This window comes from Poecilia mexicana, unplaced genomic scaffold (assembly GCF_051168715.1).
Source record: "Poecilia mexicana isolate PSO_F unplaced genomic scaffold, ASM5116871v1 scaffold_18, whole genome shotgun sequence".
NCBI lineage: Eukaryota > Metazoa > Chordata > Actinopteri > Cyprinodontiformes > Poeciliidae > Poecilia > Poecilia mexicana.
In genome coordinates this window covers 3,030,439-3,047,236 of record NW_028263387.1, presented here as the reverse complement: position 1 = coordinate 3,047,236, position 16,798 = coordinate 3,030,439, and the positions used below count along the sequence as shown (strand labels likewise).

Below are 16,798 nucleotides of genomic sequence, written 5' to 3'. Positions count from 1 at the left end.
CCTTCTTTTGTTGGAACAAGTCCAAACATTCAAAGGAAAGCAAATAAGCATACATTTTGACATCAAGACTCTGAAACATTAATAATTTTTAACAGTGGAATTTTTTGTATGTTTTTCTAACTGTTTATTTGATGTAGGTTGGGTTTCAGTGGTGGCCAGGGCCTTTCTGTCTGGAGTCTAAATGTTTTCCTCTCCATGCTTGAGGTTTCTCCAGGGACTTCAGCTTCTTCCTACCCTCCAAAAACATATAGTTAGACGTAATGCGGCCCAATGAACAGAAGGGCTGTCCTGTAATCCAAATGTTGTATGTTTGATTCCAATATCCTCCTGCCACATGCCAGTGTCCCAGGGGCAAGGCACTAAACCCCAATTTTCCTGTAGACTTGCTGGTTTGTCAGAATGGCTTGTTGAATGGTATCAAGTGTCAAGCTTTTAGACTGGTCTAAAGGAGTCCAGTTAGCATTTACCTGGCTGCTCTAAAGGCACTTATTTGTGAGAATGTGTATGGATGGTTGTCTGCCCTGTGTGTTTCTGTTTTGTCTTTAGAGGGATAGTAAATAAATTAATTAATAGAATTGAACCAAATTAAATAAATACATAGAAAAACTAAAGTTTGAATTTACTTTGCTACACTTAATCCAGTTCAAAGAAACTGATTTGTATCCTTTGCACTCTCTTGGTTTGCTGCAAAAGAGATTGATGTCTATATAGTTTTTGTGAAACTTAAGTCTGCAAGAAACCTGTGACCCAAAACAAACAGCTGACCTGCAGTAATAGAATAGAATAGAATAGAATAGAGGAAATTCAGGCTAAACAGCAGGTTCAGGTTCACATAAAAAAATAAAAAAGTTAACATATATGTAAAAAATAACAATAATAATAACGCACTGTAAAAGATTATAAAATAAAACTACTGTTCATTTATTAGTCAGAGTGAACTCTGATCCAAGGAATGTGCAACTGACAGATTTTTTATATAAATGTATATAATGTGCATTTGTATTTGTGCATTAAAAAGACAACACACTATTTACAATATATAAAAAAGAAAAGTAGTGCAGACAAATGGATGTTTATGTTCAGCTGTAGATAAGCCCTGCAGTAATAAAATGGATCCATGTGTGTCTGTCATGTCTCTCCACAGCTGTGCTTACCTCATGTGACTTTAATGAAGATAGTGAGCCATTCTGCAGCTTCACTCAGGACACCTCAGATAACAGTGACTGGACCCGACATAAAGGTCCAACACCAACAGAACACACCGGCCCCAGCGGAGACTACCCTGATGGAAGTAAGTATAAATACTCTTAGTTCTCTAGCGTCCAACAATTGAGAGGCTTAATTTAAAATTCTAGAAGGGAAACCTTCATGAGACTATGAGTTGTCCTTTTGTGCTTCTGTTTTTCAGACGGTTATTATATCTACCATGAGTGTGACAATGTGGCTAATGGACAAAAAGCTCGTCTGCTGAGCTCCGTCATCTCCTCACCAACATCTAAGATCTGTGTTAATTTCCGGTACTACATGTATGGAACCGACACAAACAACGAATTGAAGGTTCTGTCAAAAACATCCGGCGGTGAGAGCGAGGTCTGGAAAAAGACAGGCTCGCAGAGTTCAGCCTGGTTGGGAGATTCTATCACAGTGTCCAAAGCAAGCAGTGAGAGTGTTACTGTGAGTGTTTCCATATTACTACAGATACTCTTAGTTAGGACAAACATGTAGGTGAAAGAACAGAATAGACATTCTTACTTAAACTTACTTCTACACATGTAATTTTTCATGCTATTTATAAAAGTCAGAAATTATTTCATCATAACATTATGACCACCCTACTAACATGTAAAGAGGACAATGAAACATTCGTCTTCATGTTATCACTGATAATTATTTTTTTGTCCATGCACAGATTGTGTTTGAGGCTAAAAGAGGGCTCTCTTCATCCTGTGACTCAGCTCTGGACAACATAGTCATTACTGAGGGAGAATGTTTTGGTGAGTTCTGACACACAAGCTTGTATTTCTTTCATATTTACTTCCAATGATTATTGTCATCTAACCCTATTTGTGCTGAATCCTAAGCCTAACCACTCCATACCCACCTGTAACTCCCTAAACCTAATTAGCACATCAACCATAACCTTATTTGAAAAGGTAAATGATTTTGTCCCTTGGTATTCTCTACAGCTTGTGACTCTGAATGTGACTTTGACATTGCTGGCGATCTGTGTGGGTGGACAATTCACAACGACAATCCAGAGGTGTTCGGTTTTAGCCAATATGCGGGGCAAACAGAGACAGAGGGCACCGGGCCTGAGGATGACTTCTCAAAACCTGGATGTAAGGAGGCTCTGCGTCTGGTGTTCAATCATTGTGTAACAGAAACTTATCCTAAATGAATAAAAAGGTGTTTTGCATAGTTCTTACCAAAAAGACAACTCGTGTTACAGTTAGTCATTACAAATGGAAGTCTTAAGTCTTTATGTAAAAATTTAAAACAAAATTCCAAAAAAGTCTATGTAAATTTTGACAATTGTTTGTATATGTGTGCAGTTGGCGAATACATGTTGCTGGATTCTTTGGATGCTATCCCTGGAGAGAGTTCTCAACTCAGGAGTCCTGTGATACCATCCACCTCTGGATGTTTGGAACTCAGCTTTCATTACTACCTGTATGGTACCAGCACCACCATGGAAATCAGTGTCCATGCCATCACAGGTAAAATTATTTCTTCTAATGTTACAATGACAACTTTGCCATACTTACTTGGTTTGTTTCCTATTTATTTCTTTTTTAGCAGGTGGAAGCCTTGGAAACCCATCATTTACTGTCAGAGGTAACCAGGGTCAGGGCTGGAAACCTGCAGAGGTTCGCCTGGAGGGAACTGGGGACATTCAGGTAAAATTCATGGAAGTAATTTGTTCTTTATTCTTGTATGATCAAGACCCTGAATCAGTCTGCTAGCTTTAAAAAGACTGGGTAATGACTGCATGCCAAAGGTACTGCCCCAACAATTTAACATAACAGAACATGATGCTTTACACGATGTGCAAATAAAAACAAGAGCTCTTTATGTGGAATAGGAAACCCATTTTAAAACTTTTTTGCTCAATCTCATTTAGGTTAAAAAAAACTGCTACATAAGGAAGTGTGTAAGATTTCTTGTTTTGATTTCTTTTCAGTTTGTAATTGTTGGCAAATATGGTGAAACGTCACTGACTGATGTTGCTGTTGATGCTGTGTGTATCAAGTCCTGCACCGGTAAGAAATTTATGGAGATAAATTAGTCTCATAAAGATTCACAAAGTGTACAATGAGATTTTGTATATGTACAAGTGTACAAGAAAAGCTCAGACTTGTTGCCATAGCAAATGATAACAATGCTACTTACATGTATCAGGATTAAACACCAAAAATATTTCCCACATAAAGACCAGAACATTCGGTCCATTACTGTATTATGTTTTTAGGCTTGATGTGTACTTTGCCATTATTAATGAGTGACAGCTATGGGAGATCAGCTACCGCTGCTATTACCTAATATAACACTGCAGAGGTTGATTTTACCTCATTTAAAAACCTGCTCTACTGATAATCTCTCAGAATTGGTGTCTAGGTTGCCTTTTTCTTGGCACTGAACCAAAACATGCCAAAATCAACATCACACTTGCATATTACGGTTGTCAACGCATCTCCATCGCTATTTTTTCTATTGATTAAAACTTTTTCCTGACCTTGTTAGTTGTTGTAATGTTGACAATGCGTCTCTGTTAGCTTTACCTATAAAAGGGTTTTGGGGTGCTGTGGTGGCACAAGGGTTGAGGATGGCCCATGTGAGGAGGCCTTAGAGATCGCGGGTTTGAGTTCCAGCCTAATAAACATTTCTGCATGTACGCTCTCTCATTGCCTTCTTTCCTGTTGGTTCACTGTCAGATGGAAGCCACTAGAGACAATAAAACCTTAAAAAATGTAGAATGTGTGTGTTTTTTAATAACTTCCTGAATGTACATGAAAACATCTTTGCATAATAGACCATTGAAACAATACAATTAATTTCTAAAAAAAATTCCCTTTTCTTAAATTTAGCCCTGCCAACTACACCAAAACCCCCAACCCATGGACCAACTACACCTAAACCCCCAACCCATGGACCAACTACACCTAAACCCCCAACCCATGGACCAACTACACCTAAACCACCAACCCATGGACCAACTACACCTAAACCACCAACCCATGGACCAACTACACCTAAACCACCAACCCATGGACCAACTACACCTAAACCCCCAACCCATGGACCAACTACACCTAAACCACCAATCCATGGACCAACTACACCTAAACCACCAACTCCTCGACCAACTACAGCTAAACCCCCAACCCACGGACCAACTACACCTAAACCCCCAACCCATGGACCAACTACACCTAAACCCCCAACCCATGGACCAACTACACCTAAACCACCAACTCCTCGACCAACTACACCATCAAGTATGATAAAAAATTTTTAACAAATTAAAAAAAAAAAAATTTAATACATTCTCAATACAAAAGTTTAATCTGTTGTTTTCCTGTTTCTGTGAACAGAACCGTGTCCACCTAATGCAGAGTATATAGATTGTGGTCCAGCTTGTATCCCTACATGCATGGAACCTTCCACCAACTGTTCTGGCTCCTGCATCAGTGGATGCTTCTGCAAACCTGGATTTGTCTTCAAGGGACGAAAGTGTGTTCCACTGGATAAATGTGGCTGTTTGGATGATGACAAGAACTATTATGAGGTCAGATGGCATTTCATGACAACATATATCTAATTTAAAAATAACAAAACATAAGAAGCAGCTCATGGTTCTGCTCCTCCAGGTGAGTCCAGCTACTGATTCCTTGTTTTTCTTCTTATTTCAGCCCGGTGAGCTAGTATCAGGAGATGGATGTTCAAAGCTGTGTCGCTGTTTGGGGAACTACACCTTTGAATGTGTTGATAACTCCTGTGATCCAACTGAAGAGTGTCGGGAGGTCGATGGTGTTTCTAGCTGCTATCCTAAAGGTAATGATGCCTCAAATATTGGCATTTTCAACAACTGTTTAGCTCTCAAACATGTAACAGAAGTAAGTTTGATGCACTAGAACATTTAGAACAAACTGTATGTATCAGAAAGCTCTGCTAAGAATCATGTGATGTGTAGCTCGTAGTTTTTCTTTCCCCTAGGTACATCAACATGCGTCGCAAGTGGAGATCCTCACTACACAACCTTTGACAAACGCAAATACAACTTCATGGGCAACTGCAGCTATCTGATGTCTGCACCTTGCAACACCACAAGTCTGCCGTACTTTGAGGTCCACACAGACAACGAATACCGATACAACACGCCCACCATCTCCTATGTCAAGGCTGTTCATGTATATGTGTACACGATGAAGATCTCCATTCTCAAAGGTGGAACTGTGCAGGTAGGAAATACTGGGAAAAAGTTAAGAATTACACTTGTTGATTAGTCATCACAGCTGCTCTGAACATCTGGACCATCTTTTGAGATTCATGAAGCTCTTGCTTCTGACAGTATTTTTGTTTTATATCTTATTTATTATAGTTAAGGTTTTCATTTTGGTAATTGGAATAAAAATCATTTGCTGTGTTTTAGTGACAAGATTTCCTGTTTCATATCATGGTTCTTCATGATTTTCCTCACCTGCTTTTTCCATCCAGGTGAATGGGACCAATGTAAACCTTCCAGTGAGTCCATCCCCTGGTGTGTCTGTCTTCAAGTCAGGAATACATTACACCGTGTCCACAAACTTTGGCTTAACTGTTCGCTATGACGGAAACCACTTCATGGACATCAAAGTGATCAAGGAGTGAGTGATGACCTCACTTCTTCTTAACTTCTGCTGTCTTTTCTTCTGTTCTTTTACTGAAGCAGAGACAGTTTATGGTTCATATGTCTCAAATTCATGGACATCATAAGACACTGAGACAACAAGCCACAAACATTTCTGAGGAAACATTCATCTCACTTACATTACTACAAAACTATTAACCAGATATTTTCTGTGAACTACAGCTATGAGGACAAACTGTGTGGACTGTGTGGAGATTACAATGGAAACACTAAAGACGACTTCCGTAAACCAGATGGATCCTTGACAAGCAATCCAAACGACTTTGGTCACAGCTGGAACACTGATCCAGAGTGAGTATTGGACAAATAAAATCAGATCCTGAAAGCCAACAAAATTCTTTTTCTTTTAAAATGTATATATCTAATTTCAAGAGAAAATGAATGAGTTTTCAAATCGAACTTTAGGCCTATTCAGATGAATTCATGGTTCTTTTGATTCTGTTTTGATTAATTCAGATTATTTAGTTCAGTCCAATTAGCATAATGAATATTAATTGATGAGCCCAACTCGTGTTGACAGGTGCAATCAGAAACCGAACACCACCATTCCTGGATGTGATCAAGAAGAGGAGGAGCTTTATGAGAGCTCTGGATACTGTGGCATCCTGCTGGATAAAAACGGGCCCTTCGCTGCGTGCCACCCCAAAGTCAACCCAAACGTATGTGGAGTTTAGTAGGAACATTTTATCTGCCAAGCAGCTTTACGGATGTTGTAAAAACCACAGATTATAACAGCTTTGAAAAACAATGTAATCTATGAGGAACTCTTTATAGTAAAACTATAAAGAGTTTGACTATAAAAATGACTGAATGGTTGCTGCTGCTTTCTGTGACACATTTAACATTAGATCAGAGACACCATTAGTTCTGTAACTCAGCAAATGGATTGTTTGTTTTCAGAACTACTTCAGGGACTGTGTGTTTGACTTGTGTGAACTGGATGGAGCCAGACCCATTCTATGTGAAGCTATTGAGGCCTATGTCACTGAGTGCCAGGACCGCGGAGTCACCATTGGAGCCTGGAGGAATGAAAGTTTCTGTCGTGAGTATTGAAGCTGTGAATGACTAGATGGAGGTTAGAGTGAAGGCTGTGGTGGTTTATGATGCTCAGCTAAATTACTAAGGAGCTAAAAGTAGTTCCTACAAAATGGACTTCATCACATCTTCCATCAAATAATCAATATGATTGGCAAAGATCAACATCTGACAGGTTTTGATATTCAGTGGACACTTTGTCCAGTTTGCATTAAACTTCAGTTTTGTAACATGATAGAGGTTTTTCAGGACATTCTGGATCCAAATGGTTTCATAAAGATAATCTATGATATATTATGTTTCTTTCTAGGCTCTAAGGTACTTTAACCACAATTACATCTTCTCTCTCAGCTCTTAGGTTCAACTTTTTCATTGTGCTGAAGTTTTTAGAATCTCTGTCTAAACAGAAAACTGACTTGTTTTCTTCCTAAAGATGTTTCGTTCAATCTGAATCTGTCAGATATACCCAGATTATATATGAACAAAGTTAGCATCAAATCTTCCTGACTAACAGCCACCATTTAAAACAAATAACTATTGTATTTCTGCCCCTATAATTGACTTTTGGCTGTTTTCTCCTAGCACTGAACTGCAGCAGTAACAGCCACTATGAGCCCTGTGCTGACCCCTGTCAGGAGACGTGCTCTGGAAGACCTTCCTCCTGTGGCGGACCGTGCTCTGAGGGGTGTGTGTGTGATCCTGGTTATGTGCTAAGTGCTGGAAAGTGTGTCGCAAGTAATACTTGTGGCTGCAATCACTCAAACGGACAGTATTACGAGGTAAAGTAAGACAAATACAAACTATATTGCACTTTGCTTGTTGTGTTGTGTGACGAACCAAGAGAAAGTTCTGCACCATTTTCAAAAGGAAGAAAATTAAACATAATTTTAAAAATATTTTATATGTATAAAATTCTTAATACTCAGTTTATATTTCTATGAAGCTCTGCTTACTTAGTTTTCTAATCTCACATTTGTCCCAAAGAACTTCTCTTAATATTCTCTGAATCTACTTGTCATCCCTGTCCAACATGCACTTTAGTGTCTTTGTTAAATGAACATTTGCTAACAGATAACCAGCTGCTGTTTCCACAATTTTACTGTGTGAGATTTTGAGCTACTTGTGTTTGTTTCAGCCTGGAGAGGAGTTCTATGTGGACGACTGTAAGCTGAAGTGCAAGTGTAATGCTCCATTTGTTACCTGTGTGGCGTCACAGTGTCCCCCGACGCACGAGTGCAAAGTGCAGGATGGAGACTTGGGCTGCTATCCTAGTAAGTTTACCTCCTCTCAAAGTAAAGACAACAGTTACCACAAGAACATCTAGTCAACCTAGACCAAGACCAACAAGTATTCCAGTTGATTTGATTTCATGATCTCATTACAAATGTTTTCATCTGATGATTTCATGAGTTATTATTTTTATGTGAACAGAACCAACTCCTCCACCAACTAAACCACCAACTCCTCGTCCAACTACACCTAAACCACCAACATCTCGTATGATACATTTTAGACTATCTTCACTTTTTCTAACACAAACGATTTAATCAGTTCAATTACAAAAGTTTAATCTGTTGTTTTCCTGTTTCTGTGAACAGAACCGTGTCCACCTAATGCAGAGTATATAGATTGTGGTCCAGCTTGTATCCCTACATGCATGGAACCTTCCACCAACTGTTCTGGCTCCTGCATCAGTGGATGCTTCTGCAAACCTGGATTTGTCTTCAAGGGACGAAAGTGTGTTCCACTGGATAAATGTGGCTGTTTGGATGATGACAAGAACTATTATGAGGTCAGATGGCATTTCATGACAACATATATCTAATTTAAAAATAACAAAACATAAGAAGCAGCTCATGGTTCTGCTCCTCCAGGTGAGTCCAGCTACTGATTCCTTGTTTTTCTTCTTATTTCAGCCCGGTGAGCTAGTATCAGGAGATGGATGTTCAAAGCTGTGTCGCTGTTTGGGGAACTACACCTTTGAATGTGTTGATAACTCCTGTGATCCAACTGAAGAGTGTCGGGAGGTCGATGGTGTTTCTAGCTGCTATCCTAAAGGTAATGATGCCTCAAATATTGGCATTTTCAACAACTGTTTAGCTCTCAAACATGTAACAGAAGTAAGTTTGATGCACTAGAACATTTAGAACAAACTGTATGTATCAGAAAGCTCTGCTAAGAATCATGTGATGTGTAGCTCGTAGTTTTTCTTTCCCCTAGGTACATCAACATGCGTCGCAAGTGGAGATCCTCACTACACAACCTTTGACAAACGCAAATACAACTTCATGGGCAACTGCAGCTATCTGATGTCTGCACCTTGCAACACCACAAGTCTGCCGTACTTTGAGGTCCACACAGACAACGAATACCGATACAACACGCCCACCATCTCCTATGTCAAGGCTGTTCATGTATATGTGTACACGATGAAGATCTCCATTCTCAAAGGTGGAACTGTGCAGGTAGGAAATACTGGGAAAAAGTTAAGAATTACACTTGTTGATTAATCATCACAGCTGCTCTGAACATCTGGACCATCTTTTGAGATTCATGAAGCTCTTGCTTCTGACAGTATTTTTGTTTTATATCTTATTTACTATAGTTAAGGTTTTCATTTTGGTAATTGGAATAAAAATCATTTGCTGTGTTTTAGTGACAAGATTTCCTGTTTCATATCATGGTTCTTCATGATTTTCCTCACCTGCTTTTTCCATCCAGGTGAATGGGACCAATGTAAACCTTCCAGTGAGTCCATCCCCTGGTGTGTCTGTCTTCAAGTCAGGAATACATTACACCGTGTCCACAAACTTTGGCTTAACTGTTCGCTATGACGGAAACCACTTCATGGACATCAAAGTGATCAAGGAGTGAGTGATGACCTCACTTCTTCTTAACTTCTGCTGTCTTTTCTTCTGTTCTTCTACTGAAGCAGAGACAGTTTATGGTTCATATGTCTCAAATTCATGGACATCATAAGACACTGAGACAACAAGCCACAAACATTTCTGTGGAAACATTCATTTCACTGACATTACTACAAAACTATTAACCAGATATTTTCTGTGAACTACAGCTATGAGGACAAACTGTGTGGACTGTGTGGAGATTACAATGGAAACACTAAAGACGACTTCCGTAAACCAGATGGATCCTTGACAAGCAATCCAAACGACTTTGGTCACAGCTGGAACACTGATCCAGAGTGAGTATTGGACAAATAAAATCAGATGCTGAAAACCAACAAAATTCTGTTTCTTTTAAAATGTATATATCTAATTTCAAGAGAAAATGAATGAGTTTTCAAATCGAACTTTAGGCCTATTCAGATGAATTCATGGTTCTTTTGATTCTGTTTTGATTAATTCAGTTTATTTAGTTCAGTCCAATTAGCATAATGAATACTAATTAATGAGCCCAACTCGTGTTGACAGGTGCAATCAGAAACCGAACACCACCATTCCTGGATGTGATCAAGAAGAGGAGGAGCTTTATGAGAGCTCTGGATACTGTGGCATCCTGCTGGATAAAAACGGGCCCTTCGCTGCGTGCCACCCCAAAGTCAACCCAAACGTATGTGGAGTTTAGTAGGAACATTTTATCTGCCAAGCAGCTTTACTGATGTTGTAAAAACCACAGATTATAACAGCTTTGAAAAACAATGTAATCTATGAGGAACTCTTTATAGTAAAACTATAAAGAGTTTGACTATAAAAATGACTGAATGGTTGCTGCTGCTTTCTGTGACACATTTAACATTAGATCAGAGACACCATTAGTTCTGTAACTCAGCAAATGGATTGTTTGTTTTCAGAACTACTTCAGGGACTGTGTGTTTGACTTGTGTGAACTGGATGGAGCCAGACCCATTCTATGTGAAGCTATTGAGGCCTATGTCACTGAGTGCCAGGACCGCGGAGTCACCATTGGAGCCTGGAGGAATGAAAGTTTCTGTCGTGAGTATTGAAGCTGTGAATGACTAGATGGAGGTTAGAGTGAAGGCTGTGGTGGTTTATGATGCTCAGCTAAATTACTAAGGAGCTAAAAGTAGTTCCTACAAAATGGACTTCATCACATCTTCCATCAAATAATCAATATGATTAGCAAAGATCAACATTTGATGCTCATTGCTATCCAATGTTAGCATTTGATAGCAATACTAACATTGCTAACATTGCAATGCTAACATGCTATCAAAAGTACCCAGTTTAATTCAAAAGGATCCGGTTTTACCTTCAGTTTTGTAACATGATAGAGGTTTTTCAGGACATTCTAGACCCAAATGGCTTCATAAAAATAATCTATTATGTTTTCTGTTTCTTTCTGGGCTCTAAGGTACTTTAACCACAATTACATCTTCTCTCTCAGCTCTTAGGTTCAACTTTTTCATTGTGCTGAAGTTTTTAGAATCTCTGTCTAAACAGAAAACTGACTTGTTTTCTTCCTAAAGATGTTTTGTTCAATCTGAATCTGTCAGATATACCCAGATTATATATGAACAAAGTTAGCATCAAATCTTCCTGACTAACAGCCACCATTTAAAACAAATAACTATTGTATTTCTGCCCCTATAATTGACTTTTGGCTGTTTTCTCCTAGCACTGAACTGCAGCAGTAACAGCCACTATGAGCCCTGTGCTGACCCCTGTCAGGAGACGTGCTCTGGAAGACCTTCCTCCTGTGGCGGACCGTGCTCTGAGGGGTGTGTGTGTGATCCTGGTTATGTGCTAAGTGCTGGAAAGTGTGTCGCAAGTAATACTTGTGGCTGCAATCACTCAAACGGACAGTATTACGAGGTAAAGTAAGACAAATACAAACTATATTGCACTTTGCTTGTTGTGTTGTGTGACGAACCAAGAGAAAGTTCTGCACCATTTTCAAAAGGAAGAAAATTAAACATAATTTTAAAAATATTTTATATGTATAAAATTCTTAATACTCAGTTTATATTTCTATGAAGCTCTGCTTACTTAGTTTTCTAATCTCACATTTGTCCCAAAGAACTTCTCTTAATATTCTCTGAATCTACTTGTCATCCCTGTCCAACATGCACTTTAGTGTCTTTGTTAAATGAACATTTGCTAACAGATAACCAGCTGCTGTTTCCACAATTTTACTGTGTGAGATTTTGAGCTACTTGTGTTTGTTTCAGCCTGGAGAGGAGTTCTATGTGGACGACTGTAAGCTGAAGTGCAAGTGTAATGCTCCATTTGTTACCTGTGTGGCGTCACAGTGTCCCCCGACGCACGAGTGCAAAGTGCAGGATGGAGACTTGGGCTGCTATCCTAGTAAGTTTACCTCCTCTCAAAGTAAAGACAACAGTTACCACAAGAACATCTAGTCAACCTAGACCAAGACCAACAAGTATTCCAGTTGATTTGATTTCATGATCTCATTACAAATGTTTTCATCTGATGATTTCATGAGTTATTATTTTTATGTGAACAGAACCAACTCCTCCACCAACTAAACCACCAACTCCTCGTCCAACTACACCTAAACCACCAACATCTCGTATGATACATTTTAGACTATCTTCACTTTTTCTAACACAAACGATTTAATCAGTTCAATTACAAAAGTTTAATCTGTTGTTTTCCTGTTTCTGTGAACAGAACCGTGTCCACCTAATGCAGAGTATATAGATTGTGGTCCAGCTTGTATCCCTACATGCATGGAACCTTCCACCAACTGTTCTGGCTCCTGCATCAGTGGATGCTTCTGCAAACCTGGATTTGTCTTCAAGGGACGAAAGTGTGTTCCACTGGATAAATGTGGCTGTTTGGATGATGACAAGAACTATTATGAGGTCAGATGGCATTTCATGACAACATATATCTAATTTAAAAATAACAAAACATAAGAAGCAGCTCATGGTTCTGCTCCTCCAGGTGAGTCCAGCTACTGATTCCTTGTTTTTCTTCTTATTTCAGCCCGGTGAGCTAGTATCAGGAGATGGATGTTCAAAGCTGTGTCGCTGTTTGGGGAACTACACCTTTGAATGTGTTGATAACTCCTGTGATCCAACTGAAGAGTGTCGGGAGGTCGATGGTGTTTCTAGCTGCTATCCTAAAGGTAATGATGCCTCAAATATTGGCATTTTCAACAACTGTTTAGCTCTCAAACATGTAACAGAAGTAAGTTTGATGCACTAGAACATTTAGAACAAACTGTATGTATCAGAAAGCTCTGCTAAGAATCATGTGATGTGTAGCTCGTAGTTTTTCTTTCCCCTAGGTACATCAACATGCGTCGCAAGTGGAGATCCTCACTACACAACCTTTGACAAACGCAAATACAACTTCATGGGCAACTGCAGCTATCTGATGTCTGCACCTTGCAACACCACAAGTCTGCCGTACTTTGAGGTCCACACAGACAACGAATACCGATACAACACGCCCACCATCTCCTATGTCAAGGCTGTTCATGTATATGTGTACACGATGAAGATCTCCATTCTCAAAGGTGGAACTGTGCAGGTAGGAAATACTGGGAAAAAGTTAAGAATTACACTTGTTGATTAGTCATCACAGCTGCTCTGAACATCTGGACCATCTTTTGAGATTCATGAAGCTCTTGCTTCTGACAGTATTTTTGTTTTATATCTTATTTACTATAGTTAAGGTTTTCATTTTGGTAATTGGAATAAAAATCATTTGCTGTGTTTTAGTGACAAGATTTCCTGTTTCATATCATGGTTCTTCATGATTTTCCTCACCTGCTTTTTCCATCCAGGTGAATGGGACCAATGTAAACCTTCCAGTGAGTCCATCCCCTGGTGTGTCTGTCTTCAAGTCAGGAATACATTACACCGTGTCCACAAACTTTGGCTTAACTGTTCGCTATGACGGAAACCACTTCATGGACATCAAAGTGATCAAGGAGTGAGTGATGACCTCACTTCTACTTAACTTCTGCTGTCTTTTCTTCTGTTCTTTTACTGAAGCAGAGACAGTTTATGGTTCATATGTCTCAAATTCATGGACATCATAAGACACTGAGACAACAAGCCACAAACATTTCTGAGGAAACATTCATCTCACTTACATTACTACAAAACTATTAACCAGATATTTTCTGTGAACTACAGCTATGAGGACAAACTGTGTGGACTGTGTGGAGATTACAATGGAAACACTAAAGACGACTTCCGTAAACCAGATGGATCCTTGACAAGCAATCCAAACGACTTTGGTCACAGCTGGAACACTGATCCAGAGTGAGTATTGGACAAATAAAATCAGATGCTGAAAACCAACAAAATTCTGTTTCTTTTAAAATGTATATATCTAATTTCAAGAGAAAATGAATGAGTTTTCAAATCGAACTTTAGGCCTATTCAGATGAATTCATGGTTCTTTTGATTCTGTTTTGATTAATTCAGTTTATTTAGTTCAGTCCAATTAGCATAATGAATACTAATTGATGAGCCCAACTCGTGTTGACAGGTGCAATCAGAAACCGAACACCACCATTCCTGGATGTGATCAAGAAGAGGAGGAGCTTTATGAGAGCTCTGGATACTGTGGCATCCTGCTGGATAAAAACGGGCCCTTCGCTGCGTGCCACCCCAAAGTCAACCCAAACGTATGTGGAGTTTAGTAGGAACATTTTATCTGCCAAGCAGCTTTACTGATGTTGTAAAAACCACAGATTATAACAGCTTTGAAAAACAATGTAATCTATGAGGAACTCTTTATAGTAAAACTATAAAGAGTTTGACTATAAAAATGACTGAATGGTTGCTGCTGCTTTCTGTGACACATTTAACATTAGATCAGAGACACCATTAGTTCTGTAACTCAGCAAATGGATTGTTTGTTTTCAGAACTACTTCAGGGACTGTGTGTTTGACTTGTGTGAACTGGATGGAGCCAGACCCATTCTATGTGAAGCTATTGAGGCCTATGTCACTGAGTGCCAGGACCGCGGAATCACCATTGGAGCCTGGAGGAATGAAAGTTTCTGTCGTGAGTATTGAAGCTGTGAACGACTAGATGGAGGTTAGAGTGAAGGCTGTGGTGGTTTATGATGCTCAGCTAAATTACTAAGGAGCTAAAAGTAGTTCCTACAAAATGGACTTCATCACATCTTCCATCAAATAATCAATATGATTAGCAAAGATCAACATTTGATGCTCATTGCTATCCAATGTTAGCATTTGATAGCAATACTAACATTGCTAACATTGCAATGCTAACATGCTATCAAAAGTACCCAGTTTAATTCAAAAGGATCCGGTTTTACCTTCAGTTTTGTAACATGATAGAGGTTTTTCAGGACATTCTAGACCCAAATGGCTTCATAAAAATAATCTATTATGTTTTCTGTTTCTTTCTGGGCTCTAAGGTACTTTAACCACAATTACATCTTCTCTCTCAGCTCTTAGGTTCAACTTTTTCATTGTGCTGAAGTTTTTAGAATCTCTGTCTAAACAGAAAACTGACTTGTTTTCTTCCTAAAGATGTTTTGTTCAATCTGAATCTGTCAGATATACCCAGATTATATATGAACAAAGTTAGCATCAAATCTTCCTGACTAACAGCCACCATTTAAAACAAATAACTATTGTATTTCTGCCCCTATAATTGACTTTTGGCTGTTTTCTCCTAGCACTGAACTGCAGCAGTAACAGCCACTATGAGCCCTGTGCTGACCCCTGTCAGGAGACGTGCTCTGGAAGACCTTCCTCCTGTGGCGGACCGTGCTCTGAGGGGTGTGTGTGTGATCCTGGTTATGTGCTAAGTGCTGGAAAGTGTGTCGCAAGTAATACTTGTGGCTGCAATCACTCAAACGGACAGTATTACGAGGTAAAGTAAGACAAATACAAACTATATTGCACTTTGCTTGTTGTGTTGTGTGACGAACCAAGAGAAAGTTCTGCACCATTTTCAAAAGGAAGAAAATTAAACATAATTTTAAAAATATTTTATATGTATAAAATTCTTAAAACTCAGTTTATATTTCTATGAAGCTCTGCTTACTTAGTTTTCTAATCTCACATTTGTCCCAAAGAACTTCTCTTAATATTCTCTGAATCTACTTGTCATCCCTGTCCAACATGCACTTTAGTGTCTTTGTTAAATGAACATTTGCTAACAGATAACCAGCTGCTGTTTCCACAATTTTACTGTGTGAGATTTTGAGCTACTTGTGTTTGTTTCAGCCTGGAGAGGAGTTCTATGTGGACGACTGTAAGCTGAAGTGCAAGTGTAATGCTCCATTTGTTACCTGTGTGGCGTCACAGTGTCCCCCGACGCACGAGTGCAAAGTGCAGGATGGAGACTTGGGCTGCTATCCTAGTAAGTTTACCTCCTCTCAAAGTAAAGACAACAGTTACCACAAGAACATCTAGTCAACCTAGACCAAGACCAACAAGTATTCCAGTTGATTTGATTTCATGATCTCATTACAAATGTTTTCATCTGATGATTTCATGAGTTATTATTTTTATGTGAACAGAACCAACTCCTCCACCAACTAAACCACCAACTCCTCGTCCAACTACACCTAAACCACCAACATCTCGTATGATACATTTTAGACTATCTTCACTTTTTCTAACACAAACGATTTAATCAGTTCAATTACAAAAGTTTAATCTGTTGTTTTCCTGTTTCTGTGAACAGAACCGTGTCCACCTAATGCAGAGTATATAGATTGTGGTCCAGCTTGTATCCCTACATGCATGGAACCTTCCACCAACTGTTCTGGCTCCTGCATCAGTGGATGCTTCTGCAAACCTGGATTTGTCTTCAAGGGACGAAAGTGTGTTCCACTGGATAAATGTGGCTGTTTGGATGATGACAAGAACTATTATGAGGTCAGATGGCATTTCATGACAACATATAT

The 16,798-nt window shown here is 39.1% G+C and overlaps 1 protein-coding gene across 1 annotated transcript in view; it reads left to right on the top strand.

Moving 5' to 3' along the window:
* Positions 1 to 260: 260 nt before the first annotated feature.
* The window catches only part of zanl (zonadhesin, like), a 44,190-nt gene continuing 27,652 nt past the window's right edge, over positions 261 to 16,798 (top strand). The window contains exons 1-40 of the mRNA XM_088015974.1: positions 261 to 290; positions 1,090 to 1,291; positions 1,409 to 1,674; positions 1,910 to 1,994; positions 2,187 to 2,339; positions 2,553 to 2,717; positions 2,797 to 2,897; positions 3,182 to 3,260; positions 4,086 to 4,496; positions 4,593 to 4,786; positions 4,911 to 5,052; positions 5,215 to 5,459; positions 5,716 to 5,864; positions 6,071 to 6,199; positions 6,429 to 6,567; positions 6,809 to 6,950; positions 7,526 to 7,722; positions 8,079 to 8,214; positions 8,375 to 8,440; positions 8,542 to 8,735; positions 8,860 to 9,001; positions 9,164 to 9,408; positions 9,665 to 9,813; positions 10,020 to 10,148; positions 10,378 to 10,516; positions 10,758 to 10,899; positions 11,543 to 11,739; positions 12,096 to 12,231; positions 12,392 to 12,457; positions 12,559 to 12,752; positions 12,877 to 13,018; positions 13,181 to 13,425; positions 13,682 to 13,830; positions 14,037 to 14,165; positions 14,395 to 14,533; positions 14,775 to 14,916; positions 15,560 to 15,756; positions 16,113 to 16,248; positions 16,409 to 16,474; positions 16,576 to 16,769. Coding sequence (XP_087872100.1) covers positions 261 to 290; positions 1,090 to 1,291; positions 1,409 to 1,674; positions 1,910 to 1,994; positions 2,187 to 2,339; positions 2,553 to 2,717; positions 2,797 to 2,897; positions 3,182 to 3,260; positions 4,086 to 4,496; positions 4,593 to 4,786; positions 4,911 to 5,052; positions 5,215 to 5,459; positions 5,716 to 5,864; positions 6,071 to 6,199; positions 6,429 to 6,567; positions 6,809 to 6,950; positions 7,526 to 7,722; positions 8,079 to 8,214; positions 8,375 to 8,440; positions 8,542 to 8,735; positions 8,860 to 9,001; positions 9,164 to 9,408; positions 9,665 to 9,813; positions 10,020 to 10,148; positions 10,378 to 10,516; positions 10,758 to 10,899; positions 11,543 to 11,739; positions 12,096 to 12,231; positions 12,392 to 12,457; positions 12,559 to 12,752; positions 12,877 to 13,018; positions 13,181 to 13,425; positions 13,682 to 13,830; positions 14,037 to 14,165; positions 14,395 to 14,533; positions 14,775 to 14,916; positions 15,560 to 15,756; positions 16,113 to 16,248; positions 16,409 to 16,474; positions 16,576 to 16,769 — 6,303 coding nt within the window. The remainder of the gene's footprint in view (positions 291 to 1,089; positions 1,292 to 1,408; positions 1,675 to 1,909; positions 1,995 to 2,186; positions 2,340 to 2,552; positions 2,718 to 2,796; positions 2,898 to 3,181; positions 3,261 to 4,085; positions 4,497 to 4,592; positions 4,787 to 4,910; positions 5,053 to 5,214; positions 5,460 to 5,715; positions 5,865 to 6,070; positions 6,200 to 6,428; positions 6,568 to 6,808; positions 6,951 to 7,525; positions 7,723 to 8,078; positions 8,215 to 8,374; positions 8,441 to 8,541; positions 8,736 to 8,859; positions 9,002 to 9,163; positions 9,409 to 9,664; positions 9,814 to 10,019; positions 10,149 to 10,377; positions 10,517 to 10,757; positions 10,900 to 11,542; positions 11,740 to 12,095; positions 12,232 to 12,391; positions 12,458 to 12,558; positions 12,753 to 12,876; positions 13,019 to 13,180; positions 13,426 to 13,681; positions 13,831 to 14,036; positions 14,166 to 14,394; positions 14,534 to 14,774; positions 14,917 to 15,559; positions 15,757 to 16,112; positions 16,249 to 16,408; positions 16,475 to 16,575; positions 16,770 to 16,798) is intronic.